The 14,621-nt window shown below is 43.8% G+C and overlaps 1 protein-coding gene across 1 annotated transcript; it reads right to left on the reverse strand.

The window, feature by feature from the left end:
• Positions 1-1,616: 1,616 nt before the first annotated feature.
• Positions 1,617-6,381, reverse strand: naa30 (N-alpha-acetyltransferase 30, NatC catalytic subunit; the record flags this gene model as incomplete). Its single annotated transcript, XM_083898841.1, has 4 exons — positions 1,617-1,886; positions 2,675-2,730; positions 3,601-3,724; positions 5,494-6,381. The coding sequence occupies 4 exons, from the start codon at positions 6,379-6,381 to the stop codon at positions 1,749-1,751; spliced, it is 1,206 nt and encodes a 401-aa protein (XP_083754967.1). The 3' UTR covers positions 1,617-1,748.
• Between the last annotated feature and the right edge of the window lie 8,240 nt (positions 6,382-14,621).

The raw sequence follows: 14,621 nt of genomic DNA on the forward strand, positions 1-14,621 counted from the left end.
TGGATTGAAACATCAAGGTGCATCTATTGACATGTTCCACGCTAGAGATCTTAAAAAGTAGGCGAGGTTGGATGTGCATCAAAGTTAGGGCACCTGGGAAGTGCACAGTGGATTCAGCTGCTCACAGCAGCATTAAGATTAAACAAGTCTATAGACGCTAAATAAACTGAAAGCCAACAAAAAGAATAAAATATAATCTGCTAAGAATACTTGTCTATTTTCCGTTGTTTTTTTTTTTGTTTTTAATCAAGAGATAAACACACGCACACACGGCATACTCAAAACAGGAATCCAGCATACGTAACACTTTGCCTCTGGTCAGGTGCTGAGGACGGATCAGAGGCGCGCCGAGGCTGCGGCGCGTCGCCTGTTATCAGGCAGAATACCGCAGCTGTGGCCGAGAGCTCTGATGGATTGAGTGGCACTTGCAATGAGGAGAAACCAAAATCATATAAAGGAAGTAAACTGAGACGGCTTGAAAAGTTTGACTGCACTACGATTGGCAAGAAATGTCCTTGAAAGCCATCATTTTCTCCTGTTTGGGGATTTTTGCACTGGCTGGCAGTGTGTTTGAGGAAAAATCCTTATCTGCAAAAACAGGAAGGAAAAAAATAAACCAATATTCTGTTGCAGATTTGATGAAAGATTTAGAGAAGTAAAATGGAACAAAACAAAAAAAAAGGTGGTGGATCCACCTGTTGGGCAAAAGGTTGAGGTGCTAATGGAGTGATTTGTTTTTCGATCAGCTGCTCTGCACCAACATGCTTACACCGGACACAGGAAGGGGTCGGAGGGTCGGCTTCAGACTGGATTAATCAGCACGCACTTTGCCACGCTTTAGTCCCACACTCACAGTAAATTAAATGCATGCATTTCTTTACAGGCGTTCAGTCCTGGAGGCTGAGGCAGGTAATGGAGACAAGATGAATGAAACGAGGGACACGCGACTGTACGCGCCCTTTTCCGACCGAGCGCGCGCTCACGCAGTCACACAAAAACATTCTTGTACTCACAGTGAGACCAATCATACCACACACACACACAACCAAACACTCCCCCCACCCACCCCCTCCCAAAAAAAGAGAAGATACAAACACACAATCATACTATAGCTTGTTCCATCCCCATCCAACTTACAAGGTTAAAAAAGAAACACAAAAATAAACTCCACGAATATTTTCTTCCCAGTCTGTTTTTACCGCCCACCCCCCCACCCAGCGTCCTTGTTTCACCTGACGGTGTTGTCGTAAAAGTTCACGTTCTGTGTTCTGTAGAAGGATTTGGTGTGGCGCCGTGTCCGGACACACACGTCCTCACCTGAGCTGCCTCACAACCAGTCCACATGGCGTTGGAGCGCGACAGTCTAAAAGGTCGTCTAGTCACCCAGTCAAGGTCATCCCAGAGACCACCCTCACTTGCCCCTCCCTCGTCACAGAAAGTATCAAGGGGCCCTTCATGAAAACATCAGGTGGGATTTTCTTCCTTTCCGTTTCTTCCAAAACAACAATTGTTCAGAAGTCGAGGACAACAAGAGGGTGTGTTTTCATGTCTATGCATACCTATGTGCATACTCCTCGTGGTTGGGCACAGGTGTGTGTCTGCGTGTGTACTGTATGTGTGTGTGTGTGTGTGCGTTTACTCGAGTGAAATGACCAGGGCAGAGCTGAGGCTGTCAAGCTGATCGTGAAAGAAGGGAACAGCACCCGCTGTCCTGTCCTCCCCCATCCCCCTCTACTTTGCTTTTCTTTTTAGCGGAGCCACAGTTTGAGCCGCAGCGCGTCCACTCCGTTCAGGTAGTATCTGAACAGCCGCTTGTCCCTGACAAAACCCAAGTTCTCGTACAGCTTCAGGGCTGATTTGTTGGTGATCTCAGTCTCCAATACAACCTGGGGACACACAGATCGTGGTGTCAGACATTTGTTGGTGAGCAGAGTGATGTGTGAGTTTCACATCATTTTCTGGACTGCACGGAAATGCGTATTCTTGTCTTTTTATGGACATTAAAATGCATCTTAGAAGATTCAAAGCAAGCAGATTTTCTTAAATGTTGACTGATCTCTTTGTCACAGTTTGGAGGCTCAGTTGATAAATAGCACTAGTGTGTATGCTAAACCGCAATGTCTTATGTTCTATTCTATGTGTGTTTAAAAAATAGGTAAATAATAGGAAACTACAAGAAACTGCTGGGAGTATATATATAAAACAAGAACTGCCAAGATGTTGCTGTTTTTGTTGATGATCTCAGGGGACGTTGAGTTCCTGGGCTTTTAGAAGCAAAGACGCTTTAAACTAGCGGCGGACAGGAAGATCTGATATTCAACTGACAGTTACTGTGATTAACTGTGAGGAAAGGATGTTCAGTAACACTGGAGTTGACTAAACATTTCCCCACGTTGCCATTGTTTCTTCTTTTCCCGTGTAATTGGTCTGGTTTACATAAGACAACCCTAGTCTATTGCATGTGTTAACACTGTAACACTGCTGGTGCACATCTACAGTAAGGGAAGCGTGCCAAAGCTGCTGCCTGATTGCATGAACACAATCATTAGGTTTATTTTTAGGCTTGTTAATGTTAATTAACATGTTAATTATTCTCTGGCTGGATTTAAATACGGATAGAAAAAAACATTATATGTAAATTGATCGAAGAGGAATTGGTATATACGAGACTTACTTCATCACAGTCTCCCTCCACCATGGCATAGATGGCCTTCTTCACCAGGTTAGTGCCTGGAAGAGAGGAGTCAGTCAGTTTTAGGAAAAGAAAACAACAGTTTTTCTCATCTGGCATCTGATAATGTAATGCAAAACAATGTCACATCATTTTAAAGAGCAGTGTTATGCCTCAACACAGTGTATATACAATCTGAACGTCACATTTGGATCGAGACATTTGGCTGTCATTCAAGAAAGATGCTTCTACGCTATTTAATACCCAGATGATACATAAAGCCCATTTCCTTTAAATTCACTGCCTAAATAAATGTAAAAATGATGTAAAAATAATGTAAAAATATGTAAATAGTGCTGGGCACTAGGTTAACGCTCGCTAACACGACACATGTCCATGACAACTGACCGGAAAAAGCGTGTAACGTCATGTTTACGTGCCGCGACGCCATAGTCCAGGCACCGTTTACCAGTTAGCTCCGTTAGCTGCATTAGCTCCTTTAGCGCGCCTGCAGTCAAACTGGAGCGGTCTGTTTATTAAACGAAGAGCAGCGCTACCAGCGTACCTGTGTACTGCGTATTTGTGCCTCTGTTTTTAAAGTTTAGCATTACTTTAGAGACTCATTTTAACAATCTGGAGTCACGTAAACATGAAACACCTATCCCTCTCCTGCGTTGACTCTGACAAAGTCTGCAGATGTGACAGCAGTTGGAATCTCCTCCCATGCTTCCCCAAGTTACAGAGTCTAAAGTTTGTTTCGAGCACCTGGATATACTTTCGTGAATGTCATCATAATACGATGAGCTGTGTTTAAATCTGCTGTGGTAAACGATCCGCAGCATCATTTGCAAAGTAGCTTTAAGGGCCATGTCAGACATACCCATCTGTTTTTTCACACAGCCCTAGTCTATACCATGAGTGAGACTTACCGATGCTTTTCCTTCTGTGTTTTGAATCCACAGCCAGCATGGCGATGTAGCCACGACGGAACATCTTCTTGTGCATGTCAAGCTTACATACGATGGCTCCGACACACTCCTGCTCCACCATGGCCTGTAACACACATTCACTAGTTCAGTTTTCCTGTAGTGTTACTCAGTATTACTGGTATCAGAAAGGTAGAACTTCCAGTGAATTTCCAATAAGCTGTGACTGAGGTGTAAGAGTGTAGCACTCTGCTTCCACTCTCTGCAGACAAACTGGGCATGCAAACTCTTTTTTAGCATTAATGGCAGTGAGAATGAAGAAAGCCATGGCTGCCAAAACAGGTGCTGTCGCAGACCATCGACGATCTATCAGCAAAAAGACGTATGTGAAACTGCAGTCCATGGATACTATAAACCCCATCTGTGAAAGATGTTTAAAACCTATACAGACCATCTCACCTATGGACATGTCCACAGATAGAGGTGAGGGAATGTGAGACAACAGAATGAATAAAGAATATCTTAAGTTGCAATTACAATGTTCACCTCTGCTAACCGTTGCTTTCTTGTAACTCGAGAGCTGGGAAAATCTGATCTGTCTTCAACAGATATAAGTGGCTAATTGATACGCAGTGTTTGAAATTAAGTAGTTTTCTCCACTCTTTCTGGAAAAAGCTCAAAAAAGGTCTCATATAATTAAGCGGCTTCAATAATGTATGCCAGATTTACATTGTGATAATGTCCACTAGAGCTGAAACAATAAATTGATTATTATTAACGATTACTAAATTAATCGACAACTATTTTGATAATCGATTCATCAGTTTGAATCTTTTTTCATGATTAAAACAACATTTCTGATCGTTTTAGCTTCTTAAATGTGAATATTTCCTTTGTTTCTTTGCTCGACATAACAAAGAAATCATTAAAACTGAATCATTTTGGTTTGTGGACAAAACATTCGACAACATCGTCATTTCCAGGTTTGACAAACACTGATCACTGAACACTGATCCTAAGCAGGTCTGAGTTCTACTGAGCACATTTTCTAATTTTATCAAGTTTGATTGAAAAATGACTACAAATTAGAACAACTCTTTCTCCTCTGAGCTCTCACGTTATTAACACATACATTTGCTGTGAATTAGTTTCTGTGTCGTGTTTGAGAAACGTGTACGTCTCATTGAGACAATCAATCACGACAACACATCTCTTTGGTTGTGTACTAGGACTGCTGCTGTGCTGCCTGCCTAGCAACTCTTATTCTGCAATTCCTGTCAAGCTGGCAGTCCTTCTTGGTGACTGGCCTGACCTCTGACCTTCATGTCATGGCACTTCCTCTTGTGTCACATGCAGGCTACAAGACAAATTGAAAGTAGGAAGTTTACAACCTTGAGACTCGGAGTATAAACACAGCGAGGGCAGTGTTTTTTTCACAGCAGTGGACACTGCGAGGTAAGACTAAAATGGAAAGGGGTGGGGGGGTTATTGAGTACTGTGTGCACTTCATTCCTCTACACAGATATCTGGACAAAAGACCCTGACATTAGACAAAGACTGTTACATCAGCTGAACTTCATTTGACACATTAAATCAGACTAAAAGCACAAACTTATCAAGGATTTGTGGCAGAAATGTGATTTGTTTACTTTAGAAAAACCAGGCCAGGACTGTGGTGCCAGTGGACACGCATGTGTATGTGTGTTTAAGCTCAAGTCATTTATTAGACTCCATGTTTGACTGAGGACACACTGACAGGTGAAGAAACCTTGAGGCACGTGGACACACCCAGCTCCACCAATTCTGCACAACTCCAGGTAAACAAGAGGTCATTGCAAATGGAGTGATCTGAAGAAAAGTGTGAAAACACACATATTTGTTCACAGTCATACTCACCAGAAAACAAAGCTGCGGCCAGTTGTGGATGAAGTACCTGTATGTGTAAATTGAATAAGGCTCAGACAAGTCCTTGGTGATAAGTCTCATAATCCACGGCATTTGCAGCTCAGACTCGTAGCGGACATATCGAATGCCGTGAGTCTCCTCTTCCGCTCGGACGGGACAACTGTTCAGGTCGAGTCGGGCCAACTGCGCGGTTGGAGGCTGCTGCTCCTGGTCCTGGTGCTGCTGCTGCTGCTGCTCCGGGTCGGCGATGCCGTCCTCTTCGCCGGGGCCAGCCGAGACCGACGGCTCGTCACTCGGCGGTCTCGGCGGCTCCGTGTAGTCAAACTCGTCTTTCCCTTCGTCCTCGTGATGACCGTGAGCCGCCTCGGTTCTCGTGAAACCCGGTATCCCGTTCACACTATTGTTAACCAAGGGAGAGTGACTGCCGTTTTTGGAGAAGGGGCTGTGGCCTTCGTGCTGGCAATGCTCACTGTTACTTCTAACGGCCGGAGCCCCTTCACTGCTGCCGCTGCTGTCACAGTTATCTATGGACGGTCTTGGATTGTCAGGTCGGTTTCCTGGACGTTGGTGACTGTTAACGTCCTCTGAGGGGCTGACCAAGCCGTTTAGCTGCTGCTGCTCTCGGGCTTGCATTTTGAGGTGCAGTGCCGCCGGGCTAGCTCGGGCTAGCATGTTTTTCTGCTTCTTATTTAACGAGCCTTTCACTTCGTTTACCGGCTGCGACGTCTTCCCGATGCCGGCGGGTACACAGTCCTCCCCGTGGAAGGCCGGTTCTCCGTCTCCCCCCGCCGGCTCCGCTATCCCAGCCCCGGGGAAAGGAGGAATTTCAGCCGGGGATGCAGGCAGAGCGTTACTAGGCCCAGGCGGCACTGTGGCCATCCCACCGCATTAAGGTGGAGATTCGCGCTTGGAAAACGTCGAACACAATCTCATCCACAAGGTGAAGTTATATACAAAACATATACAAGTTACTTCACCGAATGTTGCACAAAACCGAGGACTTATGAGGCGATAGCGTGTCCCGCTGGCGTCGGAGTCACTGCTTTCTCCTCGGTTTCCCTGCTGCCGCAAAGTGCTGTCGCAGCAAACGCCATTGCAAGAGCGGAGCGAACCGTTTTACGACAGTGGTGTAACGCTTGACAGATGACGGTTTTTTTTTCAACACATGGTTCTAAGTGTCTTTTATTTTGAAAAATAAAGGCGTGCGATGGATTTTTAATAAAAGTATAAAAGAACACGTGCTAATTTCAGTTTGGTCGAAAGACGACATTAAGTAGAAAATTGAAAATAATATCTCTATATATGTGGTGTAGCCTTTTATGGCCTATATAATCAATATGTGAATTAAATGGTCCACGGTGCACTTCCCGGAAAATGCAAAATCCTCTCGCATCGTTGCCTTTGATCTGTTCTCTCTATTAAGTTCCTTAAAAAAAGCAAAGTTAAATATTAAAAATAATAGTATTATATATATATATATATAAAAATCAGAAGAAAAAAATGCTGTCACCTCCTACAGACAAATGTGGATGGAAACAGTGACCATAAAAAGGCTAATAATATTTATTCTAACAATGGCCATTGTTTATAATAATTTCATTATCATCATTATAAATGATAATATTGAAATTATCATTATAAAATAAAACTGATACAGTCCAGTTGGGAAAGCTGACTCGGCATCACCAAGTAATTCGGATACTACTAAAGGCCAATGTCTGTGTGGTTGTTTATTTTCTTACCAGCAGAGGGCGACAATTAAAATGATTTGTTTAGCCTTTTATCTCCAACTCATACCGCAGTTTCTCCACTAGATGTCCTCAGTAGATAAGTTTCCTTTCCTCGTGACATTACTGCCACCAAAAAAGGAAGTATAAGTTTTTGGGCTATTTATAAAATCCTTGCTGCTCCAATCTGCTTTTTTCTAGAATTCACAGATGGGCATATTTCCATTTCATATCTCCACGGACTGATATTTCACTGCTGTTCCTCAGGTAGTAAACAGGTTTATCAGGTCATCTTCAGACACCCTTGTACAGGTGACCTGACCCGGAGTGATCAGTTTCTAACCTGTGTCCAGTGCAACATAAAGTCATGAATAAAAGGAAAATGCCTCCAAATTACCCTAAGTGCCTCTTTAAATGGAAAGAATGAATGTGTAGTTTATATATTTGGATTATTTTAAACTTACTATTGTGGCTGTTTAATATTAAATGAATTATGAATAATGCAACCAAAATATAAGATCCCTGGACAGAATTAATGTCCCAAATGTAGGTTTATTTTGGAGGATGCAGGAACTGTTGCTCATTCTAGGTGGCAGTGTTGCTCTGTCATGTCCTCAAACAGGTTCATGCAGTCATCACTGTTTGAAAAAGTCATGATGTGAACTTTCAGGTCCAAGGAAATGCCTTGTTTCCTAAATATGGGACACAGAGAAAACACATATCAAGTAGATAGATAGATAGATAGATAGATAGATAGATAGATAGATAGATAGATAGATAGATAGATAGATAGATAGATAGATAGATAGATAGATAGATGATTTCTTCCTTTTGTGCTATAGGACAACCTTTTTGTGTCTTTCCCATAGGGAATCTATAGGAGTGTCTTATTTACATTTTAAATACATTGTACAAAGACGGCGACGGTGAGATAGACAGAAAGAGCGAGAGATGGCTCTTTGAAAGCTAAGCCTTGGGGCTGAGAACTCTCTGAAGAGCAGGAATCAGGCATGCACAATCAGTTCCCCTCTTCAAATCTCCTTTACAGGCCTATCTACTTGAGCAGCCTTCTCTTAATTACTTTCTCTATCACTTAGCGAGCTTTGCCTGGGACTAGGAGCAGCCGCGGTCGTGCCAGAGTCATTTGGCTGGTTTGGACCCATACTCGTATATCTTCTTTCACACAGAAACCTGTACCTTTTTTCTCTCATCAGCCTCTCATCGTCCCTTTTTTTTCTCCTTTCATTCTGCACTGTTCCTCTCTCTGCATGCACGGCTCTCCCCAGCCTGTCTCTGTACCCGTTTCCAAATATCTCCAGGGCGTCAGTTGCATCATGTGATCGGTGTGCTTGTGATTACAGCAGTTGGCATCCACGCACCTCTATCTATCTATATATATATACATATATATATATATGTATGAGGAGCAACCCTAAGTACCTTGACAATGACAGCATATGTAGAAGTACATAGGGGCTGAGGCCAAGCTTTCAATATCCCCCTTTTTCATCTCCTTCTCCTGCCTGTCATGTCAGATTGCTCCCTTCACTCTCCTCACTTCCATCCTTCTTTTTTTTTTTTTTTTTTTTTTTTCGTCTGGCGTCTGGTCCTCTAGAGCTGCATTTAATTAGTTTCTGTTTGGTTAATTAGGGGCTAAAGTTAGGGGGTTAGACCGGCACAAAAGCGGGTCAGGCTGGGCGGATGCAGGTGCTCTAGAGTGGTTGCCAGATTCCACTGTTCAGATTAAGATGGCTGCAAAATGTCTGGAGTATATCGGAGAGAGAGAGCAGTAAATTACATGGGAGGAGGTTTCCACCTCATTGCACATGTTAGCATCATTGTTATTATTATTTGACATATATATATTTTAAATTCCTTGCATTTTTTCAAGAGAAACCAGCTCATGTTCACTTGTCTCCATGTTCCGCACTGGCACACAGCACACAGAGCTGTCCAAGTGATGCCTTTGCCAGTCAGTTTCCCTGCTGCCATACAAGGTGCTGTGTTGTATGTTCTCATTCACTCCCAGCACTCAGGCCCCCTTTGTCATCTTCAAGTGACAGCTTCACTCCTTTCTCTTGTTTTTGTTCTGAGGCTGAATATGACGTCAGGACATGAAACTGGTCACTCACGGAAGTCTGATAGGCAAACGTCAGTGACCGCCAGTGTTCGGGCCGTTTACTCGCTGTCCTTATTACACGTGTTTTTAAACATGTCATACATGACAATATGAGATGCAGGCGAGGCAACATGTGCAGCTTTGATTAGAGAACACCAGAAAAGGATGGGGAAAAAGACCTGGTTTGACCTTTTCTTCTTCCCTGTGGAGATGAAGAGAGATCAGATGGAGAGGAGAGGAGAGGAGAGGAGAGGAGGGGAGAGGAGAGGAGAGGAGAGGAGAGGAGAGGAGAGGAGAGGAGAGGAGAGGAGAGGAGAGGAGAGGAGAGGAGAGGAGAGGAGAGGAGAGAGGGCATCTCTGGCATGGCTGGAGCTCCCTCAGTGCCTGACGGTCCTGGGGCCCTTTAGACAGGCGCCAGCCCAGCAGGGAAGCAGAGACAATCACGCAGCACCAGATTCAACGCACCGAGATGCAGGGATGGAGGGAGATGAGAAACAGAGGGGAGGATTGAGGGGGAGTGGGTGGTTGGACAAAGAGCTCTGCTTGAGAAAGGTGGAGGACGTGGCAAGGAGAAGAGTACATAGGCCCAGGTAGAGATGGAAAGAGCCGCTGAGTGAGAAAGAGTTGAAAAGAGTTGGACGCAGAGGAAGAAAAACAACGGTGCAGATCAATAGGAGTTGAGAGGAGAGGAAAGTATAAGGAAGAAGAAAAAAACAACAAGCCAGAGACAGATAACGCATATTCTCTCTGTAACAGTCTTTATCAGCAGACCAGATCGTGGCGTATGAACAGTGATCCAAGTCAACCATCTGCTGAGGCTAGATAAGCCTGGGAGAGCTGGGTATTGAGCTGTCACTCAGGGAGGTGTGCAGGAAAAAAAAAAGAAACAGAGGGGAGAGAGGGACAGAAGAGAAATAAAGACAGAACAGGAGAGGGAGAGCGAAATGAACAGGGAGGGAGGGAGGGAGGGCTGTATGTGGAAGGTAGGAAAACTCACAGATTTGCAGTGCGTATTGTTACAGAAAGACTTGGCGTCAAATAGACTGTCCAGTCCCCGTCGTCCTGTCTCATCCTTCAGCGACAACGAGAACGACAATAAAACAAGGCTTTTTATTTGTGTTCGTTTGTGTCAGTGCATTTCTGTACGGACCCACACGTCCATTCACGCCATCGTTTGTTCTTTTCTGTCACTAACACACACACACAGTTTATGGTTCCTACAAAGTTCACAGCTCCAACAAGTTTCCTTTCCCATGGTGATGACACCTCTTCTGTTGGGGATCGTCCCCAGAGAGGAGGATGAGTACCTTAGTTGATTAAGCTTGTGTTTAGATAGATTAAGTCAAATCCCACTTAAACTTACCACTTAAACCACTCGCCGTATAACTATAAGTGACATTTTTCCTCATGCACGATCACTCACATATTGGCTGTATTGCGTCATCACCACCCATTCATCAATTTTTGAGTTTTAAAAAGGTGTACATTCAGTTCCATCTCTACAAGGTTCATAGTGAGATACTGTGGTATAGCACGGGGGCATGAATTAAGGCTCAGGAGGGGGGTCAGACCCAGGAGTGGGGGTTAGGAGGGATTAGCCGAGGCCAGTTGGATCATTTTACAGCCGAAGGACCCCCCCCACCCTCCTCACCCTCTGCAGTCTCTTGGACAATGAGGATTAAACTCCTCTTGTTCTTCAACTCCGAAAAAACGGCAGGATGACAAAGACTATTCCTCCCGGGTCCTCTGGCTGTGGCTCGGAGCTGAGCTGAGTCGAGGGAGGAAGGGAGGCGAGGGAAGGAGGGAAGGAGAGAGGGAGGAGGAGGGAGGCAGAAGGAGGCAGGGGGTCCATCATAAAATTAATCCCTTCACAGTTTCCTCTGGGTGCAAAGTGAGATATGAGGCAGACATGTCTAATGAAACGCTACAGTCATCTAAGGGCACAGCGATAAAAGCATATATTGAACTAATGGAGCTCGTCATTAGTGCCTCCATTAAGCGGATCGAGAGGGCTGTGCTCGTCTTTGGTGATCAGCACTGGAGATTTAAACAAAACTCTACTGTAAAAAAAAGTCATGTTGCAATATATATAAGCTCACATACCCACAATCCTCTGGGAGGAAACTGCTGCAAGACAGTTTCTGTTTGCAGTTTTTCGTTTAAGGAAGCGTTAGGTATCGGACAACTGTATTGGGTGTTATATTTTGTCTGTTTAATCCATAATAAATGAACATATATCTCTTTTTTGTTACAAGTAAGTGTTTATAAGAAGACAAATATTTTATTTGTGAGGTTTAGAAATCTGGTTAAACAAATGATTTGCCATGTAACTCCTCATTTTCAATACAGGCACAGGTTTTAATCTTAATTCTTAGTTTCAACAAGGAAATGCATATGCATATTTACATATATTTTTTAAACTTTTATTTATATTTCTGAAACTTGCAGGGGTTGATTCAACAAAGAAAAGTACTTGCTGTTCTCCCTTGTTTCCAGTCTTTATTGGAAGCTTAGCTCACCGTCTATCCCTTTAAATTTACATTGTGTGGGCCAGCTGCAATATATGTATCTCGAACACAGTGAATAAAAAAGTATCAGAGGCTTAGTAAATTGAAAAATAAATCATGTGTAAAAGCCCAGTGTTGAGCAGTGTGTGATCGTAGCCCGAGGCGTGGTGATTAAGAGTGTATGGGGCAAAGTGTCCGCTAAGGATGTAACAGTAAGCTCACTATGTGGCAGAGTGTCAGGCTTATTGAAGAGGATTTTTGTTGCCCTCAGTGTTTACAATTACAATATGACAGCTACTGTTGCTCGTGCGGGGACAGTTTTGATGGTGTAATAATGCAGAGGAACAAATCTGCAGGTCAATATCTGAACCGAGAGGGACAATAAAAGACAAAACAAAGAGACGTCCACTGTTTTTTTTTTTAGTATGAGAATGAGGGAGTCAATATGGCCTCTGTGAAAAGAGGAATAATAATAAAAAAAAACAGAACTGAGGAAGATGGTGAGCTGCACAACAGAACCAGGGGGAGTTAGAGGAGAAAGGAGAGGAGGGGCCTTTCATTCAAAACAAGCCCTTTTACTTATGGAAGGGAGAAAAAAAAGAGCAAAAGAGAAGCTTTCTTCTCACCTCCTGGACGCAGTGTCAAACCCAATCAGTGTCTGGTCTGCCAGTGCCGCTCGTCTCCTAGGCACCAGCTCACAATGGAGGCGAGCCTCGGTCGCCACACCTCTCACTTCCAATCTGCATCCTCCAGGACAGGCCTGAGAGCAGGGGGCCGCGGGCAGGGACAACAATGCACCTCAAATGGTCGAATTCTCACCGAAAATCCTTCTGCTACGAGAATTGGATTATAGTAAGCAGAAGTTTAAAAAAAAAAAAAAAAAAGCTCTTCAAGTAGCTTTGGATCAGTTCTGATTTGGATCGTTAATATCAGATGTGATTGTTGAAGAGCCGGCGTAAGCGCGGCTTACGACAAACGTGTGCGAGTCGCGGCATTGTTCTTAAAGATTTTCAATACATGTGGGGAAGAATGGGGACTTAGTGTCAGGGTGCAAACGTAAAGCCAAACACAAATATGGTTAAACTGCTTGATGATTACAACAAACCCCCGCAATCCCTGAGCTGCAGACTCCCTGTGCTAATAAACGTGAGCAACAAGGCTTGATCCTCAGAAAACCTCGCCACTCAATAACAAAAAAAAAAAAAATGTCTGTCTTAAACAGACACCCCCTCCCAAATCGCATTGTTGAGCAAATCCTGTATTAAAAGGAAAGAGTTACTCTGCATTTATACTCTTGAAGACTTTAGTTAAGCCAGTGCCTCTGCCACTTTGCAGCGCGGGCTTCATCGTGGCCCGAGTAAATCCGTGTCTCAATGGCGATTGGCGAGGCCGAAGGGGCCATCTTTTTCACACGCTTCCTCGCTCGCCACCCCCTCCCTCTCGGCAGTGTTTACCCGTCACCAAACAATGGCTGGTTACTGGCAATTAAACAGCATTTTCCAAGGAATCCGTGGCACTGGTCTAATGGCATTACTGTTGGATGATTCAATCCCTGAATAGTCAACAGGATTTTGCCTCTCACCAGGAAAATACTGCTTCATCGAATTACCCGTATTACATAGATTTACCCAAAGCTTATGATTCAGGGTTCACAGATTACTGCGCTTCTAAAGATGGTGAGAGAAAAGAATGATGGGCCAGCAGAGCGATGACTCCAGTGCCGCGGAGCCGACCGATGCCGCACTGTCACGCTCTTTTTCCACGGGGACAAAGCAGAACAGAAACTTTGCAGATTTAGAGATGAACACACCTGACTTCTTTTCTAAGACTGTACTTTATTATACTGACTTGAAATGAAAGACAATGGGACATTTTTGCATGACAATATCTAAAAAAAGGTAGTGTACTAACCTTTGTAACAATTGGAAATCCATAGAAATACGTATTTATATTCAAGGTAAATGACATAATCTGCTTTACCTGCCTCTGATTTTGTGGTTTTATAGAACTTTTGACTGAATTTATAATAATAATCTCCAGAACTGGCAACAACATGTACAGCATTCTCTCCTGCAACTCACCTGTATATTAGGGTTAGGGTTGGGGTTGGGGTTGGGGTTAGGTTAGGTTAGGGTTGGGGTTAGGGTTAGGGTTAGGATTGGGGTTTGGGTTGGGGTTAGGAGTTTAAAAGATAAAACTTAAATAGCACTGGCCTACTGATCCGGTTGGTGGTGGTGGTCCAGTCTAGGGCCAGGGACCAGGGTACGATCCCCAGGCAGAGCTCTGGGCAGGAAAGAGGGGGCCCACTGTGGAGGTAAGTTAAATCACAACTCACCTGTATATTAGGGTTAGGATTAGGGTTGGGTTGGGGTTATGGCAAAATGAGTCAGGGAAAGAAGAAAACACCGCCACTAACCTAACCCTCTGTGATTGTGTCACAGTGGTTTCTCTGTCTCTCTATAAATCACTTGATAAGATGAACCAGTTGATGCAATAAATGATATTTAGCACTCAATAAGGAACCCATGGCAGAGCTGTTGGACATGACTGTGAATGATTAATAAACAACTCTTTAAATCTGGATTAAACTGCTTTTCTGGCCATTGGTAATATAGTATGACTTATCACTATCTGTATGAGGAAATGCACAACTATACAGTATGCATATTTTATGGTATATATGACCTGGAAACATCAGAGTTAGAAAGGAAATATCCAGTACCACAGGTTAGCCAGTGTGTGCTGTGTGTACTTCTAATCTAATCT

Source organism: Microchirus variegatus (genome assembly GCF_963457635.1).
Source record: "Microchirus variegatus genome assembly, chromosome: 12".
NCBI lineage: Eukaryota > Metazoa > Chordata > Actinopteri > Pleuronectiformes > Soleidae > Microchirus > Microchirus variegatus.